This window comes from Heteronotia binoei, chromosome 1 (genome assembly GCF_032191835.1).
Source record: "Heteronotia binoei isolate CCM8104 ecotype False Entrance Well chromosome 1, APGP_CSIRO_Hbin_v1, whole genome shotgun sequence".
NCBI lineage: Eukaryota > Metazoa > Chordata > Lepidosauria > Squamata > Gekkonidae > Heteronotia > Heteronotia binoei.
The window spans coordinates 181,733,788-181,758,845 of NC_083223.1; the positions used below are offsets into that span (position 1 = coordinate 181,733,788).

General features: G+C 43.6%; 1 protein-coding gene across 1 annotated transcript in view; it reads left to right on the forward strand.

The window, feature by feature from the left end:
• Positions 1 to 25,058, forward strand: part of GLP1R (glucagon like peptide 1 receptor) — a 194,378-nt gene that overhangs the window by 152,640 nt on the left and 16,680 nt on the right. The window contains exons 11-12 of the mRNA XM_060243726.1: positions 15,713 to 15,782; positions 18,334 to 18,422. Coding sequence (XP_060099709.1) covers positions 15,713 to 15,782; positions 18,334 to 18,422 — 159 coding nt within the window. The remainder of the gene's footprint in view (positions 1 to 15,712; positions 15,783 to 18,333; positions 18,423 to 25,058) is intronic.

A 25,058-nucleotide genomic window follows, 5' to 3' on the forward strand; every position in this document is an offset into this window, starting at 1 on the left:
GGATAGTATGGTATTGGTGGCTGAGCTAGTCACAATCCTCTCCTGACATCTGCCTTCTCATGAGGCCAGGGTTATTGCTTTCTAAGGATTAGAGATGTGTCCCTTTATTGCTCATGCTTTCAGTATGAGGAACCCTGCTGATTTGGATAGCCATAAGCTTACAGTGCATTATGAATGTAAAGGGAAGTAAAGGTAAAGGGAAGTATCTGTTTAGCTTTATCACAGCACTGCAGGGAAGCTGAAATTCAGTCCTTTAAGTTTTACACCATCTTTAGTCAATCAATATTAAGTGCATTTGATTCTCAGGGCATATGAACCTTCTGCTGTTTCTGCAGTTCACTGAATCAAAATGGCGGGGTTAATCTTTATCATTTAAACAAATTGATGGGAACAGTTAACTTTGAAAAAGGAGAAATGGTGCTGAGTCACAGTAACTGACCAAGGATTTTTATTATTCTGGGCAAAAGGACAACTTTTGATATCATGGAACGTATTTTGAGCTCATGAGCATAACAAATAGAGGCTTAAGGTTCCAGTTTCTCCCAGTTTTCTAATCTAGTTATCTTATTTCTTTGGAGTGCTTAAAAATGCAGGTTTGCACTACTATTGAATGTCAGCAGCAATTAACATTTTGCCATGTGTACACCAGCACTTGCTGTCTAAAACCTCTTATTCATGAGGGATGAATTAAGTATTTGAACTCTTGGATACACAGGGAACTGCACCAAAGAGTGATAGACTAATCATGACTCCCTAGAATATTTGCAGACTAATAGCTCCCCTTCACAATGATTGGTTCTGCAGGGTATGCAAAATTCAGCACATCAAACCTGAGTCTGCTCCAGTTCACATCTACCGGATGAAATCAGAAGTGTTTTTAATATATATGAAAATGCCCTGTCAGAAGGATCCTGCAAGCCCACTCCTGTTTTTCTTGTTAAATCCAGTGCCTGTGGTTACTGCTTAATTGAGTGAATGGTAAACTATACAAGTGTGTATATTGATATTACTCTTTGTGTTTTATATAAATTCTTAGGGTGTTTTTTGTTTGTTTGTTTGTTTGTTTTGGTAACTCCCCTGCTTAAAGCCAGTTCACAGTGGCTTTGGCTGCTATGACTGAAGCCATACTGATCCCTGGAACAGAAATCTCTAGTTTTGCTGTGGACCAGCTCTCATGCTACAGGCATATCTGGGTTTTTGGCCTTTGAAAAAATGTTTTTGAAATGTTCATGCTGAACTGCTTGCCTTTTGAATTACTTGAAGCTGTCATGTTTTTTATTAAACAAAACCCACAGTCCACTGCTCTCAGCAGATCATCACAGGCAGTTTTGGACATCTAAATCTTGAATAAATATTTGTAAAATCATACAATAAAAAACATTATGATTTTTCTTTTTCACAGTAGGAAAGCTTGTTACTTAGGCCTCTGTCACGGCCATTTTTACTTACATCCTACCAATTCTGGTACCATTTCTCTCTCTGATAATACATTAGATATGTAGCAGATTACAAACTGCAATGTGACTGCAATATCTCTTTATATGAGGGATACTGGGAATTAAAATATAGGTCATAGTGATTCAAAGCAGCTGACAGACTGGAGTATGGAAGATGGTAGCAAACAAGAAATTCAGCAGCAAAAACAGAGGACTCCATTGTAAATAGGTTATTGAGTTACTTTGCTTAATTTGTGCAATGTGTCCCTTATTAAATACAGGATATTTGGCAGAGTGGTCTTATATTCTTTATTTTTCCCCTTAGGGCTGAAGTTCAGTGGACATCTTCTCACTCATGCAGAGCTGATATAGACACAAAAATGTCATTCAACCTTTAATATTTAGGCCTAGCTCTCAGTAAGACGATAAACTTATACCTTCTTCACTGCTCACCTCAAATAGAGGCTCTCAGGATTGAATGCTCTTGGGAGGGGGATTTTCTACATAGAAAACTAACATACTTAGGAGAAGGGTTTTAGCCTAGTCCCACCCCCCAAATGCTATGCTTCCATATGGAAAGAATTCTTATGTGGAGGAATATTCAGTCATCTGGTGTCACTAAGGTTGCCAGGCCCTTGCCCAGGGAATTTGCAGTTGGAGGCGTTTGCAGAACCCACAAATTCCCCCAAACATTATGTAATGATGTCACCTGGAAGTGACATCATCACATCACAAACATTGGTTAAGAGCCAGTTTGGTGTAGTGGTTAAGTGTGCGGACTCTTATCTGGGAGAACCGGGTTTGATTCCCCACTCCTCCACTTGCACCTGCTAGCATGGCCTTGGGTCAGCCATAGCTCTGGCAGAGGTTGTCCTTGAAAGGGCAGCTGCTGTGAGAGCCCTCTCAGCCTCACCCACCTCACAGGGTGTCTGTTGTGGGGGAGGAAGGTAAAGGAGATTGTGAGCCACTCTGAGACTCTTTGGAGTGGAAGGCAGGATATAAATCCAATATCATCATCATCATCTTCTTCTTTGGGTTTTTTTTTTAATAACTCTGTGGTGAAATTGGGTTCATACCATAGAATTTTGCCCAAAAACTAGAGCATCACCCCCCCTCTTCAGAAACATGATGTCATTTTGGAGTGATGTCATTGCATCACACACGCTTTGTATGTGTGCTGGGAGATCCTGGAACACATATCTAAATACCTTCCAAGGTCGGTAAAATGAGTACCCAGCTTGCTGGGGGTAAAGTGTAGATGACTGGGGAAGGCAATGACAAACCACCCTGTAAAAAGTCTGCCATGAAAACAACGTCACCTCAGAGTCGGAAATGACTGGTGCTTGCACAGGGGACTACCTTTGCCTTTTAAAGAGGGAGAGAGTTATCTATACCTGTAATTAGACAAAGAATATTGAAGTAGATTTAATGCTGATGACTATCAAACTTTGAATTTTGATAGCACAAATTTCAAAAAGTACAAAGTAAAATTTGCCTTGTACATAGCTCAGTTATTTATGTTTTTCTTTTTCTGACACTTTTAATTTTACAGTAGTGATTTTTTGATTGCACATTTGTATGAATTTAAAAGCAGTTAAAGTTGCAATATTCTATAAGAAGCCAATTAATGCACTAAGAAGTGTAACAGAGTTAATCTAAAGCACCATCACTTTACCTGTCATTATACCAAGAACCCTCTAAAATTGCTGCAGCATTATGATTCAAGGGAAGTGTCTGTTCAGAGAAAATAAGCCTTTTTCCCAGCACACTTGTTACACAGCAGGAGATCTTTGCTATGAACAAATAATAGGACTTGTTAAAGATGTTTCTCAGTCACATGTATCCTTGAAGTGCATTTCCTGTTACCAGGTGCTATTTCCTCAGCCATTGACAGTAATGCATGTTTCCCATGCGTCATTGGTTGAATATCTTTGATAATTGTCTGAAACAAACTAACATGTCATGCACAGCACTGAATAGCAAGAAAGCCACCCCAAAATTGAACAGCTCATTGGAAAGCTACTATTTAGAACTAAGTAGGACACTTAGTTATGGGTTCAAGATGCTTGGCTTTTTAGCTACAGGCATTTTGTATCTTGATCTGTCAGTTGGGTTAATCAAGCATGTAACAAACTAGATAAAATGAGTGCATGATGGGTCTATTACATAACTTCCTGGCTTTGTATAGTCGCTCTAAAGTGCAAACAGTGCACCTGTGTGCATGTAAGTACTTTTTAAGTGTCTGGGCCTGATGATGACTACATGCAGATACAATAGAAGCTGTAACTAAATTCCACTCAGGCACAGTCTGTTGCTGTGCTCTAGCTCTTCTGCCTCCCTCCTCTTCTAAGTTCTAGTACAGGGGTGGCTAGGGTTGCCAAGTTCAATTCAAGAAATATCTGGGGACTTTGGGGGTGGAGCCAGGAGACTTTGGGGGTGGGTCCAGGAGACATGGGGGCAGAGCCAGGAGCAAGGGTGTGACAAGCATAATTGAACTCCAAGGGAGTTCTGGCCATCATATTTAAAGGGACAGCACACCTTTTAAAATGCCTTCCTTCCATAGAAAATAATAGATAGGGGCACCTTCTTTTGGGGCTCATAGAATTGGACCCCCTGGTCCAATCCTTTTGAAACTTGGGAGGTATTTTGGGGAGAGGCACTAGATGCTATACTGAAAATTTGGCACCTCTACCTCAAAAAACAGCCTCCCCAGAGCCCCCAATACCCGCAGATCAATTCCCCATCATTCCCTATGGGAATTGTTCATGGAGGTGCATAATGGCTGTGGGGGTGGGGCTTCCCCCGCCGGCCAGCTGGCTGGGGGAGGGGTGAAGCCTGTAAAACCGGGGGATCTCCCGCTGGGACCTGGGGATTGGGAAGCCTAGGGGTGGCCAAACTTGCTTAACGTAAGAGCCACAAGGCATGAATGTCAGATGTTTGAGAGCAGGAAGGAAGGAAGGCAAATCGAGAGGAAGAGGTGGAAAGAAAGCAATGTTAACTTTAAATGAATTTTCCAAGCCACCAGCTGGCTTGGCTTGGCAAAGTGATTTAAAGAGACAAATGCGTTCTCCAAGCCAGCTGATGGGGTGCTGGGGGCTTTGAGAGCCACACAAGACATGTGAAAGAGCCACATGTGGCTCCTGAGCCACAGTTTGGCTACCCCTGTTCTAGCACACGGGGCTTGATGGAACACTTATCAGTTTAAGGTCCCATTTGCTGCAACATCGATTCCAAACACAGATGCCTTGTCAAATGTATTTATGTATTGGATTTTTAATCCACCCTCCCCTGCATAACAGGGCTCAGGGTGGGTAACAACAATGGTAAAAATAAAAAAAAACAGTGATTATTTATTTATTTACATTATATTTATATCACGCCCATTCCATACAGACTCAAGGCAGCTAACAGCATAAAATAGACAGTAAACAAAAACAATATTAAAACAATTAAACAATCAGATAAATAACAATGGTGCTACTTCAGGCAGATCATACAATATTTTCTTTCTCACGCGCACAGATCCTGGGCAGTTAGTAATAAAGCACTATGGATCCAGAAATGGTGGCAGCCCTCTCCCATTAGATTTTATAGGCCATCTGAAACAGTTCAGTACTGCAGGCCCTGCGGAACTGCAATAAATCCTGCAGGGCCCTGATGGCTTCTGGAAGGGTGTTCCAAAGTATTGGGGCTGCAACCGAGAAGGCTCTTGCTCTGGTGGAGTTGAGCCTAGCTTCCTTTAGCCCAGGGACAGCCAATAGATTTTGAGAACTTGATTGCAGTGCTCTCTGGGGAACATATGGGTGAAGGCGGTCCCGCAGTTAGGTAGTTCCTAGACCATATAGGGCTTTGAAGGTTAATAACAGGACCTTGAAACGGATTCAGTACGCAACAGGCAGCCAGTGCAGCGCTCTCAGCACAGGCTGAATGTGCTCCTGACGAGGAAGCCCCATTAGTAGCCTGGCTGCAGCATTCTGAAGCTGAAGTTGAATCCAACGAAGACAGAGGTCCTTTGCTTGGGTCGCGGTGCCCTGGGAAGGGAAATCCCCTTGCTGACTTTTGATGGTGTGCTGCTGAAAGCAGCCCATAAAGTCAAGAGCTTGGGGGTTCTTCTGGAGCCTTCACTATCAATGGAGGCACAGATAGCGGCCGCTGCCAAGTCCGCGTTCTTTCATCTTCGACAGGCGAAGCAGTTGGCCCCCTTCCTGGAACGCCGTGACCTAGCAACGGTGATCCATGCTACGGTCACCTCGAGATTAGATTACTGCAACGCCTTCTACATGGGGCTGCCCTTGTACCGAACTCGGTGGCTGCAGCTGGTGCAGAACGCGGCGGCTAGGCTACTGTTGGGGCTCCCAAGGTGGGAGCACATACAGCTGGGGCTACGCGGACTGCACTGGCTGCCAGTGGTATACCGAGTTCGTTACAAGGTGCTGGTTATCACCTTTAAAGCCTTATATGGCCGAGGACCTGCCTACCTGAGGGACCGTCTCTCCCCATATGAGCCCCAGAGAGTGCTGAGGTCAGCTGGAAAAAACCAGCTGAATATCCCTGGGCCAAGGGAGGCCAGATTGAAGGCCACCCGAGACCGGGCCTTCTCTATTGCTGCTCCACTGCTGTGGAATCAACTCCCGGAGGAGGTGCGGGCCCTACGATGCTTAGATCAATTCTGTAGGGCCTGTAAGACCCACCTCTTCAAAATAGCCTTCAACCAATGATAAACCGGGAAGTGCCATTGAAAATGCTTTTAATTACTGAATTCTGCTGAAGATCTGATGCTTAGCACCATGTTGATATTGTTATTGTTAATTTTAATAATTTGTAAATTGTTTTAACTGTGATTTTATAAGTAAATTGATGTATAATGTATTTTATGTTGTGAGCCGCCCTGAGCCTGCCCTGGCGGGGAGGGTGGGATAGAAATAAAAAGTTGTTGTTGTTGTTGTTGTTGTTGTTGTTGTTATTATTATTATTATTCTGCACCAGCTGCAGCTTCTGAATCTGAGTCAAGGGCAGCCCCATGTAGAGAGCGATACAGTAATCGATTATAGCAATGTTTATAAATTAGGTATTCAAAACAATTTCCAGCATATTATTAACACTGAGCAGGTAACACCTATAGAATCATAGAGTTGGGAGGGACCTCCAGGGTCATCTAGTCCAACCCCTTGCACAATGCAGGAAACTCACAAATACCTCCCCCTGAATTCACAGGATCTTCATTGCTGTCAGATGGCCATCTAGCCTCTGTTTAAAAACCTCCAAGGAAGGAGAGCCCACCGCCTTCTGAAGAAGCCTATTCCACTGAGGAACTGCTCTAACGGTCAGGAAGTTCTTCCTAATGTTGAGCCGGAAACTCTTTTGATTTAATTTCAACTCATTGGTTCTGGTCCTACCTTCTGGGGCCACAGAAAACAATTCCACACTATCCTCTATATGACAGCCCTTCAAGTACTTGAAGATGGTGATCATATCACCTCTCAGCTGCCTCCTCTCCAGGCTAAACATGCCCAGCTCCTTCAACCTTTCTTCGTAGGACTTGGTCTCCAGACCCCTCACCATCTTCGTCACCCTCCTCTGGACCTGTTCCAGCTTGTCTATATCCTTCTTAAAATGTGGTGCTCAAAATTGAACACAATACTCCAGGTGAGATTTTACCAGAGCAGAGCAAAGTGATACCATCACTTCACATGAACTGGACACTATACTTCTGTTGATACAACCCAAAATTGCATTTGCCTTTTTAGCCACCACATCACAATGTTGACTGATGTTCAGCATGCTGGGAATTATTAGGAAGGGGATTGAAAACAAATCAGCCAGTATCATAATGCCCCTGTATAAATCGATGGTGCGGTCTCATTTGGAGTACTGTGTGCAGTTCTGGTCGCCGCACCTCAAAAAGGATATTATAGCATTGGAGAAAGTCCAGAAAAGGGCAACTAGAATGATTAAAGGGCTGGAACACTTTCCCTATGAAGAAAGGTTGAAACGCTTAGGGCTCTTTAGCTTGGAGAAACGTCGACTGCGGGGTGACATGATAGAGGTTTACAAGATAATGCATGGGATGAAGAAAGGAGAGAAAGAAATACTTTTCTCCCTTTCTCACAATACAAGAACTCGTGGGCATTCCATGAAATTGCTGAGCAGAAAGGTTAAAACGGATAAAAGGAAGTACTTCTTCACCCAAAGGGTGATTAACATGTGGAATTCACTGCCACAGGAGGTGGTAGCAGCCACAAGCATAGCCACCTTCAAGAGGAGGTTAGATAAAAATATGGAGGACTGGAAGGTAGCAAATGTCACCGTTCCTGAGGACTGGAAGGTAGCAAATGTCACCCCCATCTTTAAAAAAGGTTCCAGAGGAGATCCGGGAAACTACAGGCCAGTCAGTCTGACTTCAATACCGGGAAAGTTGGTAGAAACCATTATCAAGGACAGAATGAGTAGGCACATTGATGAACACGGGTTATTGAGGAAGACTCAGCATGGGTTCTGCAAGGGAAGATCTTGCCTCACTAACCTGTTGCATTTCTTTGAGGGGGTGAACAAACATGTGGACAAAGGAGACCCGATAGATGTTGTTTACCTTGACTTCCAGAAAGCTTTTGATAAAGTTCCTCATCAAAGGCTCCTTAGAAAGCTTGAGAATCATGGAGTAAAAGGACAGGTCCTCTTGTGGATCAAAAACTGGCTGAGTAATAGGAAGCAGAGAGTGAGTATAAATGGGCAGTCTTCGCAGTGGAGGACGGTAAGCAGTGGGGTGCCGCAGGGCTCGGTACTGGGTCCCATGCTTTTTAACTTGTTCATAAATGATTTAGAGTTCGGAGTGAGCAGTGAAGTGGCCAAGTTTGCGGATGACACTAAATTGTTCAGGGTGGTGAGAACCAGAGAGGATTGTGAGGAACTCCAAAGGGATCTGTTGAGGCTGGGTGAGTGGGCGTCAACGTGGCAGATGCGCTTCAATGTGGCCAAGTGCAAAGTAATGCACATTGGGGCTAAGAATCCCAGCTACAAATACAAGTTGATGGGGTGTGAACTGGCAGAGACTGATCAAGAGAGAGATCTTGGGGTCATGATAGATAACTCACTGAAAGTGTCAAGACAGTGTGCATTTGCAATAAAAAAGGCCAATGCCATGCTGGGAATTATTAGGAAGGGAATTGAAAACAAATCAGCCAGTATCATAATGCCCCTGTATAAATCGATGGTGCGGTCTCATTTGGAGTACTGTGTGCAGTTCTGGTCGCCGCACCTCAAAAAGGATATTATAGCTTTAGAGAAGGTGCAGAGAAGGGCAACTAGAATGATTAAAGGGCTGGAGCACTTTCCCTATGAAGAAAGGTTGAAACGCTTGGGACTCTTTAGCTTGGAGAAACGTCGACTGCGGGGTGACATGATAGAGGTTTACAAGATAATGCATGGAATGGAGAAAGTAGAGAAAGAAGTACTTTTCTCCCTTTCTCACAATACAAGAACTCGTGGGCATTCGATGAAATTGCTGAGCAGACAGGTTAAGACGGATAAAAGGAAGTACTTCTTCACCCAAAGGGTGATTAACATGTGGAATTCACTGCCACAGGAGGTGGTGGCAGCCACAAGTATAGCCACCTTCAAGAGGGGTTTAGATAAAAATATGGAGCACAGGTCCATCAGTGGCTATTAGCCACAGTGTATGGAGCACAGGTCCATCAGTGGCTATTAGCCACAGTGTATGGAGCACAGGTCCATCAGTGGCTATTAGCCACAGTGTATGTGTGTATATAACATTTTTTGCCACTGTGTGACACAGAGTGTTGGACTTGATGGGCCGTTGGCCTGATCCAACATGGCTTCTCTTATGTTCTTATGTTCTTATGGAGCAGAGGTCCATCAGTGGCTATTAGCCACAGTGTGTGTGTGTGTGTGTGTGTATGTATATATATATATCTAACATGGCTTCTCTTATGTTCTTATATGGTCCACTAAGAGCCTGAGATCCTTTTCACACACACTACTGCTAAGACAAGTCTCTCCCATCCTATAAGCATGCATTGGATTTTTCCTCTTGGATTTTTCCAAGAGGTATCAACTATAGCACAGTTGATACCTCTTGTCCAAGGGGCAACTATCGCCTGTGTGTGACAGCAGATGATAAACTGATGTTAAAGACAGAGTAGGTGGCCAAGGCAGGAGGAGGCTAGATATAACTGTCATAGCCTCAGTTATAGACCTGGAAAAACATTTCAGATCTTCTTTGTGGTCTCTGTGCTTCACACTCATGGGATAGAGCGCCTGTGTCGATCCCCGAAAAAACCCGGGATTTTTTCGCGCTCGGCACCAACAGGCATGCGCAGGCGTCCCAGTGTGCATGCTCGCCGGCACCAGCGCGAGGATCCCACCAGTTCCTTTCTGACCGCTGCGCTGAGAGGATCTCCTTTCGTGTCCCCGGTCGGTAAAGTAATCTTGGATTGCTTTTTTTGCCTGTTGTATATAGCCCGTTGGTTATTTTCTTAGCCTAGTTAGTTAGTTAGTTGTTAGATAGTGTTTTTTTAAAAAAAGTTTGTTGGACTTGCCCTTCGGGGCTCGGTTTTCCCCCCGTTTCCCCCCCTCAGAGACTTTCCTTGGTGGGGTTTTTTCCTGGGCGTCTATGGAAAGACGTTGGGTTTTTTTAAAGAGGTGCCGCTCCTGTGGGAAGAAGATTGCACCCCCTGACGGCCATTCCCTCTGTCTCCTCTGTCTGGGCGAGGGACATCACGTCAATTCTTGCACCCACTGTCTGAGTTTCTCGAAACAAACTCGTAAGAACAGCGGCGATGCTTTCGGTGGCTTTGGTCGAGTCGGCACTTCATCCTCAAAGGATGGCATCATGCCCGTCGGTACCGATGGTTGAGGCTGCGGCCCCGACGGTCATATCAGCTGAGACTTCGCCAATCAGGACCGAGATGCCGGTTGAGCGCGGGTGTTCCACGAAACAGCCTTCTGAAGGGTCAGTGGACACCCCAGCTAAGAGGCGTCGGGATGATTCGGGGACCTTCAGGCATCCACACTGAAGAAGGGGAAATCGAAGGAGAAGCGGAAGAAGAGACCATCCCGCACCCCTTTGCCTTCGCATGACGCTTCGACATTGGCAGCTCCACCGAGGAAGATCTTGGCGTCCCTGCGTCATAGCCCTTTGGTGTCGAGAGACAATGCTTCGCAGCTGCGCCTGTTGGCATCGGAGCACAAGATCGACCTGACTCAACGCTCCCACTCTTCAGGGTCCAGGCGTCGCAGTGAGAGCGACTTGGTCTTGGAAGTGGAGGTGTCGGCGCCAATGGAGCTTTCGGCACCGATGGATCAGGCGAGAGGCCGGAGAGAACTGGAACCGACTACAGTAGCTCGTTGCTTCCCACCGCTTCCACCATGGAAGCAGCGCCAATGGCCTCCTTACCCACCGTACCAATGGTACCCTCCTCGTGAGTTCACAGACTGGGAGCAGCAGTCCGAGGCATCCCACATGTCCAGGCTGACTCAACATTCTAGACGGCGTCCTTCAGCATCGATCGCTGTCCCACCTGACAGACATGGCGTGGTGGTGGAGGAAGTCCAACCTCGGCCGTCGGTGTCAATCCGGTCGCCCGTCAGAGAGTCTACTCCGGTGCTCTCAGAAAGACCTCTACACAGAGAGTCTTCATCGTCGGACTCTGAGGTCGGTACCGACGATCCAGACCGGGCTTTGGAACCTTCCCTGTTGTCTCATACGGCTGAGGATCTTCCCATCTCACCATCAGAGGATCTGAAGTCGTACGGGGACCTGGTGAAGAGGATGGCACTCCCCCTCTCGCTTCCAGTGTCACAGCCGCAACCCGTTGTAGACGATAATGTATTCGACATTATGCAACGGGATACGTCTACAGCAGTTGCCCTGCTGGTGACGAAGGTCATCCGACAGGCGGTGAAGGAGCCCTGGGCGAAGCCTGCTTCTACACCCATGTCTTCGAGGAGGTTGGATCATATGTACCGTGTCCAAGAGTCCGGGGCTGAGTTCCTCTTCACACACCCAAAGCCGAATTCTGTGGTCGTTTCCTCCTCGTTGAAGGCCCGCAAGACGCACTCCTCTCCACCAGACAAGGAGGGAAAGAAGCTGTACAACATCGGGAGGAAGTTCTACTCTGCTGGGGCACTGGGAGTAAAGGTATCTAACTATGCCGCGTGCATGGCTAGATACCAATACTCAGTGTGGGAACAACTAACCCCCCTCCTGTCTTCCCTGAGTGAGGAGAAGAGGTTGGCTGCAAAGAAGTTACAGAAGGAAGGCTTTGCTGTAGCCAAACAACTGGCTGCAGCAAAGCACATGGTCGACATCTCAGTGAGGACCATCACTTCTGCTGTCTGCCTCTGCCGCCACTCCCAGCTCAGATATACGGTTCTCCAGCAGGACACCAGGGCTTTTGTTGAAGATCTGCCCTTTGAGGGCGAAGGCCTGTTCAGCTCTACCACCGACAAAGCGCTCCAGGAAATGGATAAAAGTATAAAAACTTCCAGGAACCTGGGCGTGTGGGCATCCTCCAGAGCTGTGAGACAGAAACAGTGGCATAAGCCTTGGGCAAAGAAGCCGTACCAAAAGTTCTCCCGGAACAGCAGTGGAGACCTTGCTCTGCTCAACCTGAGAGTAGGTTCCCCATACAGGGGTAACAATAGGAATCGTTATGCTTCACAGAGCAAGTCCAAGGGCACTCGCCCTCAAAAGCAGGGCCTTTGACTTTCCGGCAGCAAGCATCACCGTCCCCTCTTCCACTTTGTCTATCCACCTCCACCCATTCCTGTCGGCCTGGGAGTCCATCACTACGGACAGGTGGGCACTTTCCATCGTTGCTGAAGGCTACAAAATAGATTTTGCTCAGATTCTGAACCAATCTGTGGTAATTACCCCTCCCTTTCCCCACCTCTGCTGGCGGAGGTGAGCAACCTCTTACAGAAACAAGCCAAAGAAAGGGTCCCGATGGAGGCGAGGACGGGAGGCTTCTACTCTCGTTACTTCCTGGTTCCCAAGCGGGACGGGGGTCTAAGACCAATCATGGACATTCGGAATCTGAACAAATTCATTTTGTACCAGAAGTTCAGAATGTCCACTCTGCAAACAATTTTGCCCCTCATCAACCAAGGGGATTGGATGGCAACGCTGGACCTCAAGGATGCATACTTCCACGTCAGCATCCATCCTGCGTTCAGATGTTTCCTTTGGTTTGCAGTAGGTTCTCAGCACTTGCAGTTCAAGGCCCTTCCGTTCAGTCTGTCCACTGCAACCAGTGTCATAATGCCCCTGTATACAGTGATGGTGCGGCCTCATTTGGAGTACTGTGTACAATTCTGGTCACCACACCTCAAAAAAGATATTATAGCCTTGGAAAAAGTGCAGAAAAGGGCAACAAGAATGATTACAGAGTTGGAATACTTTCCCTATAAAAAAGGTTAAAGCACTTGGGATTCTTTAGCATGGAGAAATGTTGACTGAGGGGTGACATGATAGAGGTTTACATGATTATGCATGGGATAGAAAAAGTAGAGAAAGAAGTACTTTTCTCCCTTTCTCACAATACAAGAACTCGTGGACATTCAATGAAATTGCTGGGCAGTCAGGTTAGAATGGATAAAAGGAAGTACTTCTTCACTCAAAGGGTGATTAACACATGGAATTCACTGCCACAGGAGGTGGTGTCAGATACAAGCATAGATGGCTTCAAGAGGGGATTGGGTAAACATATGGCCCAGAAGTCCACCAGTGGTTATTAGCCACAAGGTATAGCTGGAACTCTCTGTCTGGGGCATGTGATGCTCTTTTTCTTTATTATTATTATTATTATTATTATTATTATTATTATTATTATTATTATTATTATTATTATTATTATTATTATTATTATTTTTACCATCAAGCCATAGCTGTCTAACCCTAACCCTGTAAGTTTTTCAAGGCATGACATTTTAGAGATGCTTTGAAATACTCATTTGCAGTTGCCTGATTCTGCATTGCACCCCTGGTATTCCTTGGTGGTCTCCCATCCAAATACTAACCAGAGACAACCAGGGCTGGCCCTAGGGTGCAAAGCGTCCTAGGCAGGCCTGCTGCCTGTTGTTCTCCTTGATGCCGCCCTGTGGCACTGCGCCCTACTGCCTGCACAGCAAGGGATGAGTGAGATGGAGGCAGGGAAGGTGTCAGGAAAGCAAGAGCAGTGGGGCGAGCAGGAGAAAGGTGGCAGGAAAGCAAGAGAGCTGGGGCGAGCAACAGAAAGGTGAGAGGAAAGCGAGGAAGCCGTGGTGCACAGGAGAATGGTGGCGGGAAAGTGAGAGAGCCGGCGCAGGCATGAGAAGGGTGGCAGGAAAGCGAGAGAGCTGGGGCAAGCACGAGAAAGGTGGCGGGAAAGTGGGGAAGGCCTCTGAGAGTGAGGGATGCCCAATTCAGTGCCCCCAGGGCCAGTGCCCCAGGCAAAGCCTAATTTGCCTAGTGGAAAGGCTGGACCTGGAGACAACCCTGCTTGGCTTCCACAATCTGTTGAGTTTGGGCTAGCTGGGGCCATTCAAGTCAGGAGACCTCAAAAAGTGAAGATCAACAAGAAAGTTGAGACAAATAAAGAAATAAACAGTGCCTGAAGAAGAACCTGGAAATATTAAGAGGATTCTGGCTACCTCTTATTCTTTCTCTGTATTTATTCTCATGATAGAGGGGGTTGTGTTTAAATGATAATTTTAATTTCCCTTGCTCGTGTGTTGTTATACTTGTGTTTTTTGTTCCCAGTGACTGCTTATTCATGTTTTCACCTTGATATTGGTGGTGGTTGATCTCTGTACCCATATGTAAAGTTTCTTGACTTATACTAAGCTACAAAGGGAAGGCAGGGAGAAGCCTGCTTAGTTCTGAATAACTCTAAAAGGAAGATGTCCAAGATATTTATATATATATATTTGTGATGGATTTGAGTAGGACAGTGTTTCTGAGTTTGAACAAAAGTTTCCCAAGAAGAGAGGGTCTGGTTGCAGGTCATCAGAAAAAAAATATCTCTTGTTCAGATTTGCTGTTGCCAGAGAAAAGGAAACTTAGATGTTCTTGGGTAGGAAGTGTAATAGAGTTGGAGAGGTAAACTCATTGAAGTCTAGCAGCTTGACATATGGGCCTGCAGAATAAATTCTGCATCCTGTATGGTAGAAGCAGGGGCCTGCAGAGCACATTTTACCAGTGTCAATAGCAGAGGTCATCAAGAATATATAGTTGCTATTCCAGTTAGGTCCCTAAATACATCCTGTTCCTTTCTTACATTTAAATGGATGGTTGCTGTTCTCTTATGGGGGAAAAGTAAGGCACTGCCACTGGGGACACCCTTGCAGGAAGAGCAAACCCTGCTGCCCACTGGGCGTCAAAGATCTTGTACAGAGCACAAAGAGTAGAGGAGAGTGAAGTATATGTGCTTTGTACCATCTAATTAGTTCTTAGTTAAACCTCTTTGCATACATAACCCACCCACTACAATCATGGGCATATTGCTAGCTTTTGAATAATGTTAGATAGCTTAATGTGAGAACTAATCCACTTAAATGCCATTCTGAAGACAGTGGAATGCTCCACTTTGAAGTACACATATAAGGTAACTATGAAGTATTTTTAGCTTTCTATTTTTTTAAAAAAGGTTTTCTTTGAGGACAAAATTTACAAAAAGAAGCAGCTGGATATGAATGTCTTGTGTTTTGGTCTTCACTTCATAAAATCCAGGTTGGCATGAGCAGGTGTTTACAATCTTAAGCACTTATTGCTGAGAATAGGAAAACAGATGCAAATCTGGAAATTTGACTAAAACATCACTTTTCATTTTAAGACTCTAATGTCAGTGGGAAAATAGTTGCTGAGAAATTTAATGAAAGGGGTTTTTTTAAAAAAAAAAAAAAGAAAGAAACTACTGACACAGCGCATAGAACTTCTGCTATACAGAAAGGGATTTGCCTAACAAATCCCCTCTCAGTCTTTTAGCTTTTAATGAAGTAATTCTTCAGAATTGTATACTGATAATTTATAACAAATTGTGGAATTGGCCATCATAAAGCAAAAACAGAGGCATCAAAGGATTCATTTCAGCATAATAGTTGCAGATGTGTCTAAAGTTTTTTGTGTGGTTCAGACACAAGCAACTACTTTAGTCTCCATGCCAGTACTGCGTACCTTGCAGATAAAATCTTGTTGCTACATTACATTTATACTTCTGAGATGTGTGAAGACGCAGGAGAGATCTCATATACACACTTTTTTTTTCTTATTGGTTCTTCAGCTGCTGGAGCAGAAACCATAACATGAACTACTGGCTGATCATCAGACTCCCCATCCTTATTGCTATAGGGGTGAGTGATCAAGAATATTTGCCAAGAAGGTACAGAGGCCAAGGGCCAAAACACATGTGAGAAGTATTCTGGATCTCTGTCAGTTAAAAAAAAGGGGGGGGAGCATGAGCAGACCTGATTTGTACTTGGGCCTGAGGATTTACCCTTCAACCCATGCTCAGTTTTGTTGTCAGGAACTTTCGGAATATTTGTGGTTGACATGTGCATATGCACTTCTCATGCATGCCTGCACAGAAGAACACTCCATGAACATAATTAAGAGGCAAGTGCAACCATGTTTTCTTTTGACGGCTCGGAGGAACTAAGTTAATAGGGTGCTGTCCTTCCTCATGTTACTCCTAAGGAGTAGGGCAGAGATGCTCAGGAATCTTCTGCAGATGGCCTGTACATGCACCAGTCTCATCTCTGACTGCAGTTGATCACTTGAACATCAGTCAAAGGTATATTGAACCTTGTTTTTCTCACTATTACATTTTTAAAGAAATGCTAAGCATGTATGCCAAATGGTGAGGCTTTGTGATTACTTCCAAAATGCATACTTAAGACCTTCCAATTTCCTTACATTTGCTGATTTTTATCCACATCTCTGTGACAAAAGCTGTAGTTTGTTGCAGCCAATTACCTGATGTATATAATTCAAGATGGAGAGTAAATACATTAAACTGTTGTTTGTGAACCAAGTGACTTGCAAGGTGAGTGCCAGGTATGGGTCCTTGGCTTCTCCAGGGCATAGAGCATAAGGCCATAATGTGCCCATCTGTCCTTTCTTTTAAGGGTAGATAGGGTTAGCAGATAACAGTTTCATGAATTATACATTGGGGTAGCATAGACAATCGGCTGGTGCAGATTCCACTTTTGGTGACATCTCGGGTGGGGCCTTAATTAGATGAGGATGGAACCCTATGTTTACAGATTCTTTTAATCACTTCCTTACATATTGGCATTTCAAATTCTCCAAAGCCTTTCTCCATTTATATTTGGAAAAGGCATTTCCATGTTTTCTAAAACTGTGAAACTCAGAAATCTAAATTATGTATTTGTTTTAATGCTCTCTCAGAAGGTGATGTAAACTTCTGTGGAGGAATAAACTACCTAGCAGAACTGTAGAATGTACTCTGCTTATCTTTGGCATGGAGAGAAGGGGAAAACATGTAGGGGAGGGAGTACTAGCTACCCCACATTGGTATAGTAGTTTTTAAAAAGAACTGATAACCAAAAGGGTTAAGTAAACAGACCTCAAAATTATGTGCAAATGGAAAACAAAACTAAAATGAGTTTTTATTATCTACTAATTACATTAAAATAATATCCAATAGACCCCACAAACCATAAAAAGTTTTACTGTACATAAATCCCCTTACCAATATGGCAAATAAACTGTTAAATTGATTCATACGAAACAATAACTATGCAGTTGGTCAAAGATTAAAATAAACAGAAAACAAAACGTGTTTTAGCTACTGCCTTCTTCAGTGGTATGGTAAGTATCCAGCTAAAAGCTTCTAATGAATATAGTGCAGTTAGGAGAAAACTGTACTATATTCTGTAGAGCAGAATATTTCCAGTTGATCTTGAAGACTGGTTGATGTCTATATAAATGTTATCCTGTCTAGTTTGACCTGGTTTTGTGCTTTGCATCTCATATATAGTGGTAGGATTGTTATAAATGTAGACTTTAAGAATTCTCCAAACTACCAGCTCAGTTACAAGTCTACAAATATCTATTGCATATGAAATTTTCCTATATATGAGATATTTGTGAATAAATTTGTGTACAGATATTATCTGACATTTATTTCCCCCTTTTTTGACCCTATTTATTAAAAAGAACCCCCATGAAACTTAATTTTATTTGACAATACATACATACCACCAGATATGTAAGTGTAAATGCACACACAGAGAACTGATTCTTGGATGTATGTACCCCATATGTATGCCCAGTAACTAATGACAATTCTGCTTATTGTATTAAAAATAATAGCTTTATTGAAAACAAAACAATTTTATCTGAGTTGCTAATGATCTGTGATTTAAATTGGTACGATCATAGATCATACAAAAACGTTCCAACAGATATTGGGCACATTCCTGTTTTTAGCACCTAAACATAGTTATTGGTAAAGACCATAGAGATGCAGATCTGAGGTTGAATTCTTGCAAGGCAGGACATAGTTGCAGCCCTTTGAAATACAGGCAAATTATGCCATTTGCATGTGTGTTGGGAATAATTTGAGGTCAAGATTCAAAGTTATCCCAGTGGGAAAATTCAGTTGTAAATTTGAACCCAAGTACTTCTTTTCTCATCAGAGGGAAACAATAAATGATGATTAATTTCTTTTTTGAGGATTGCATGCACCAGACTGACAGTGACAGTATTCTAAAAGGGCAAAATAATAGTAATTCAGTTTTGAGTTTTTGCAAGAAAGGTGCACTTTAGGTAGCAAATCACTCTGCAAATCCAGATCAAAGCTACATAGAAAGGGTGTTTATTTCTGTACTACACATTGTAAATCCTTTGCTATTCTGTTTGTGTTCCCTTTCTCCCCAGGTGAATTTCCTGATCTTTATCAGAATTATATGCATTATCATTTCCAAGCTGCAAGCTAATTTGATGTGCAAAACTGACATAAAGTGCCGGTGAGTCATCTTGTCAGAAAATGTATTCGATGTTTTCTCAAAGGTGGAAAAGCTTGCAGGAACTGATTAGCAGATATTTTCAGATCATGGCTAGTGAGAGTTATCAAGGAGAAGCTTTAATGCAGTGTGATCCACAGTTGCTTAGTCTCAGTGGTAGTGCATTTAGCATGAGAAGCCTGTGTTTAAATCTTCAGTTTCTTTTTTCAGTGCAGATTCAAAAATAAAGGATTGAACGTGTGAAAGAGGACTAATGGGTTGAGAACACTCCCCAAGTAAATAAATAAATATATATATATATATATATATATATATATATATATATATATATATATATATATATATATATATATATATATATATATAGCATTACCTGTCTTCTAAACCATTTTCTGTTTGTCTTACTTTGCACTCATACGTTTTCTTGTGGAGAAGTTCAGTATATATCTGATTTCTTTATATATTTGCCTTGGTATGTTCCTATTAGAAACCAGAGTTACAGATAACTATGATCATAGATCCAGAGGAGTTAGCTGTGTTAGTTTGTTGCTGCAAAATAGTAGAGAGTTCAGTAGCACCTTTAAGACTAACAATTTTTATTGTAGCATAAGAGAGCTGTGTTTCTCAAAGGCTTATGCTACAATAAAGTGTGTTAGTCTTAAAGGTAATACTGGACTCTCTACTAGATACTATGATGTAACATTAGTTCACATAGCTTGATTTTCAGTTTGAACAGGGAAAGCTAAGTATGGAGAAACCTGTTGTCTGGTTCTCATAAAGTGCTGAAACACTTGCCCTGAACAAATGGTTTTTTGACAAAATTAAAAGGGAAGCCAATTCACCTGAAACTAAAGAAGTACAGAAAGTTCAGGAACTGATGCAACTTCCAGTGTGGTGATCATGTATTTCTGTAATGCAGATTGTGATCTTGGCTCATAACATGAGCTTGCAACCTTGGACTGTTCTTTAAAAATCTTCCTTTTGTCTTCTCCTGTTACACTAGAATATGCTCTTCCAAGAATTCAGTGCAGTGACACCTAATCTCTTCTCATATCTCCATTCTACCTTTTTATAAGAACTACTAGGTGTCTAGGTGCATTTTGAGATCTTTGCAAGATAATGTTTCCTTTTTTTGATAGATTGCAAAGCATTACTGTTTGCTTGGCTGTCACAAATGTGGGAGTTGATGAAGCTTCTACACATGCTGTAGCAATCTCCCAGCTTATGTTGTAAAACTGCCCAAAGGCCATCTCCTTCAGATCCTTCCTTTTGTCATTTCTCTTACCATATATAGAACATGATAGCAAAATCTCAGTTAATAGGAAAAACTGTCGCTGGGCAAAAATTCCATCTTTACTGTGTAATTAAATGGTCTGCCAAGACTGCCCTAAAAACTCTCTTGAGTAATTCTACTTTTACAGCCTCATCAGAAAGTCTGGAGGATAGACGCCCCACTGGCCTCCTCCAGGAAACATGAGGAAGCCTCCAAATAAGTGGAAGGTGCCATGGCTCTGTGGTAGAGCACATGCTTGGCATGCAGAAGGTCCCAGGTTCATTCACCAGCCTCTCCAGCTAAAAGGATAAGTTAGTAGATGATATAAAAGAGCTCTACCTGAAACCCTGGAGAGCTACTGTCAGTCTGAACAGATATTACCAACTTTGATGGACCAGTGGTCTGAATCCATATAAGGCAGCTTTATGTGTGTTCATGTTTGATCTTCAGCTGTTGCAGAACACAACTTAGACAAAGGGGCACTTACAATAGAATTTACTGGGAAGAGCTACACTGCTGCACAAGAGAAGCAGTCCTTCAAGTGTAGCTGAGAATGATTAGCATATTAATAGCATCCCACTCCAGAGCTTCAGGTGATCTCATGAAGGAGCCTTACTTAGATATTGAACAATATGAGAGATAACTCAGAACTTTATGGTACCCACCCCACCCCCCATGTTGGCATCAAAGGGGGTGATTTAGCATCTGCCACTGCAACCCTTTGAGATCACTCTGATAAAAAGGACCCAAACAACCTTGGCAGTGTTCTGTGTAGAGTCAATTCACCTTCTAAGTACCTCAGCGATATGACATGGTTTACTGTATCAAAGCAGTAGCTGACAGATACAACAACCATTTAACCATCTAAAGACTGAGATCATCTACCAGCACCACCAACGCCATCTCTGTCCCAAACCCAGCCCTGAAGCCAGAATGAAAATGGTTTAGGGCAGGGGTGGCCAACGGTAGCTCTTCAGATGTTTTTTGCCTACAACTCCCATCAGCCCCAGCCAGCATGGCCAATGGCTGGGGCTGATGGGAATTGTAGGCAAAAAACATCTGTAGAGCTACCATTGGCCACCCCTGGTTTAGGGCAAATGATCCAGCCAAGTATTTCTGAAGTTATCCTGCCACTGCCCATTCAGTAACCTATCTCAAAAAGATAGGGTTTGAAACAGGTCTATAATTAGCAAAGACTTGCTTATCCAAAGATGCGTTTCAGTACTGGAGCTACTAGGGGGTGGAAACCTTACACCAGAGAAGCATTAACAGACCTCCGGATTAAAAGACAGAATCCCCCACACCCAGAGGATTTTACAAGCCATGAATCTAAACTGCAAATAGAGCACACTCCCCTTGTCAGTAGTGGTCAAAGAAACCAAAATGAACTTCTGCTTCCTCTGAACTGATTAAATCAGCATTTGTGATTTTATCAGCAAATAATTGTAAAAACCCATTACAGATCTTATTAATAGGTGGTAGTAAACATGTATAGTGCTATGCGGTGTGATTCTAATTGGAAGTAGCAATGTACGCTTAGAGCTTTACTCCAAGGTGATCATACATAGAATGCCTTAGAGAGATCTCAAAGCAGTTCACTTGCATTATGCTAATGGAAGAGGTATTGGCAGTACATTGTGATGAATCTGTTGAAGTGAAGCAACAAAAGTAGAATGAAACTCATGTTTTTGCCATAATCAGAATTTCAGGAGAAGGAATATCTTGCACAGTCACTCATTCACTTCCCTAAGGGAAACTAAGGTGCTTCTTCCCTACATGTAAAATAAGCTTCAGCAGTAATTTTATAGGGAAGGTGGAAAAGCTACTCTAAGAACAGGCTGGCTGTTTGTATCACATTCATAAAATTTAAGATTAGGAACCTGAGAATTATTTCTGTATCCATTCTTTTGCATTTTTTTCCCCGACTCATAATAATCTAAGCTGCTTTGAACATAAGAGAAGACATGTTGAATCAGGCTAATGGCCCATCCAGTCCAAAACTTTGTGTCACACAGTGGCCATAAAAAAAACCCCAGGTGACTTAGGAGGTCCACTAGTGGGGCCAGGACAAAAGAAGCCCTCCCACTGTTGCCCCCCCCCCCCCAAAGCATACAGTGCATCACTGCCCCAGACAGACAGTCCCATCTGGACTCTGGCTAATAGCCACTGATTCATATGGTTATCCAATCCCCTCTTGAAGCCATCTATGCTTGTAACTGCCACCACCTCCTATGGCAGTGAATTCCATGTGTTAATCACCTTTTAGGTGAAGAAGTACTTCCTTTTATCCATTCTAACCCAACTTCTTAGCAATTTCATTGAATGTTCATGAGTTCTTGTATTGTGAGAAAGGGAGAAAAATACTTCTCTATCCCATACATACTCTTGAAAACCTCTATCATCACCTTTCAGTCAACGTTTCTCCAAGCTAAAGAGCCCCAAGTGTTTTAACCTTTCTTTATAGGGAAAGTATTCCAACCCTTTAATAATTCTCATTGCCCTTTTCTGCATTTTTGCCAATGCTATATCTTTTTTGAGGTATGGTGACCAGAATTGAACACAGTACTCCAAATCAGGCCACACCATCAATTTATACAGGGGCATTATGATACTAGAGCAATCCCGTGGTGCACAGTGGTAAAGCTGCAGTACTGCAGTCTGAGCTCTCTGCTCATGACCTGGGTTCGATCCTGGTGGAAGCTGGGTTTCAGGTATCTGGCTCAAGGTTGACTCAGCCTTCCATCCTTCCGAGGTCAGTAAAATGAGTACCCAGCTTGTTGGGGGAAAAGTGTAGATGACTGGGAAAGGCAATGGCAAACCACCCCGTAAAAAGTCTACCATGAAAACATCATGATGCGACATCACCCCAGAGTTGGAAACGACTGGTGCTTGCACAAGGGACTACCTTTTTACCTTTTATTATGATACTGGCTGATTCATTTTCAATTCCCTTCTTAATAATCCCCAGCATAGTGTTGGCCTTTTTTTTATTGCAGTCACACACTGTCTCGACATTTTCTGTGAGTTATCTACCACAGCTCCAAGATCTCTCTCTTGGTCAGTCCCTGACAGTTTGGACCCCATCAACATCTATTTATAGTTAGGATTTTTTGCCCCAATGTTCATTACTTTGCATTTGGCCACATTGAACCTCATTTGCCACGTTGACACCCACTCACCCAGCCTCAACAGATCCCTTTGGAGTGCCTTACTATCCTCCCTGGTTCTCAGCACCCTGAAAAATTTAGTGTCATCTGAAAACTTAGCCACTTCACTGCTTACTCCCAACTCCAAATAATTAATGAACAAGTTTAAAAGCATTGGACCAGTACTGAGCCCTATGGTACCCCACTGCTTACCACCCTTCACTGGGAAAATTGCCCATTTATACTCACTCTCTGTTTCCTATTTATTAGCCACTTTTTGATCCACAAGAGGACTTGTCCTTTTACCCCATGACTATTGAGCTTACTTAGGAGCCTTTCATAAGGAACTTTATCAAAAGCTTTCTGGAAGTCAAGGTAAACAACATCTATTTGGTCGCCTTGTCCACGCTTGTTCACCCCCTCGAAGAACTCTAACAAGTTAGTGAGACAAGATCTTCCCTTGCAGAACCCATGCTGAGTCTTCTTCAATAGCTTTAGTTCATCATTGTGCCTACTAATTCTCTCTTTAATAACAGTTTCCACCAACTCACCTGCCCTGCGCCGGCTGTTTCCCCCGCCCAAGATTCAGGCGGGGGAAAGAGGTGGCTCAGCTTCACTCTTGGGCTGGCTCTTCTGCAGGAAAGGCAGCCCAAGAGCGAAGAGGACGCCCCCCCCCAGCTGTTTCCCCCACCCAAGATTCAGGTGGAGGAAAGAGGCAGCTCAGCTTTGCTCTTCAGTTGGCTCTTCTGCAGGAAAGGCAGCCTGAGAGCGAAGAGGACACCCTGCGCCGGGTGTCCCCCCCCCCGAGACTCGGGCAGAGGAAAGAGGTGCAGAAAGGTTGGGGGGCGTTTGCAAATGGCGTTGGGGGCCCTCCCCCACTGGAGGGGGGGCAGAGCCCACTGCCCTTCCAGACTTTGCCAGGGTCTCCCGAGGCTCAGGAGTCCTCAGCAAAGTTGGGGGGGTTGACAGTGACGTCATTGCTACGTCATCGGTGCCTGCGCACTTTGTGCACGCTAAAATGACCGGGGGGGGGGCAGATGATTACAGTCTGGCCTAGGGGCGCAGGAACCCCTAGCACCAGATCTGTGGGCAAGCACTTCTTATCTTCCACAGTGAAGACAGACAAAAATGCATTCAGCTTCTCAGGGATTTCCCTATCGTCCTTCAGTAATCCATTTACCCCTTGGTCATCCAAGGGCCCCACTGCCTCCATGGCTGGTTTCCTACTTCTAATGTATTTGAAGAAATTTTTATTGTTGTTGTTGTTGTTTTTTTTGCAATATGCTCCTCATAGTCCCTTTTGGCCTCTCTGATCACAGACTTGCATTTTATTTGCCACAGCCGGTGTTTCCTTTTATTAACCTCACTGAGACTAGCTTTCCACCTCTTAAAGCAATCCTTCTTACCTTTTACAGCTTCCTTTACTTGGTTCATTAACCATGCATTCCTTTTTCTATACCTATTTGTGCCTTTCCTAACCTATGGTATATATTTTATCTGAGCTTCTAAGATTGTAGTTTTAAATAATCTCCAAGCTTCCCCAAGGGTTTTGACCCTTTTTACCTTTCCTTTCAGTTTCCTCTTCACATGCCCCCACATTTCAGAGAAATTAAAAGTGGGCAGAAAGCACTTACAGTTAAAAGTGGTTGTGTTGGTCTTTTTGGGCAACTCCCTATTTTTGCAAATGGTGAAATCAACAACATTATGGTTACTGTTCCCAAGTGGTGCAATCACTTTTGCATCTCTCGCCCAGTCTTGGGCATTACATAGGACCAAGTCCAGGATCACCTCTCCCCTGGAAGGTTCTGTGACCACCTGCTCCATAGCATAGTCATTGAGAGTGTCTAGAAACTCAATCTCTTTCTCCCGACTTGAACACATATTGACCCAATCAATGTGTGGATAGTTAAAATCACCTATTACAACATAGTTTTTACGTCTAGCCGCTATCTTTAATTCTTTCATCATTTTATAATCATCCTCTGTCTTTTGATCTGGTGGGTGATAACAAACTCCCAAATCTAAGCTGCCTTTTGGGTCCACTGTTTCAACCCATAGCATTTCCAGAAGCGAATCTAATTCTCTAACCTTCTCAGTCTTACTGGACTGTATACCCTCTCTGTCATACAGAGCCACCCCACCTCCAACCCTTCCCAGCCTGTCCTTTTGATATAATTTATATCCAGGAATCACTGTGTCCCATTAATTCTCCTCATCCCA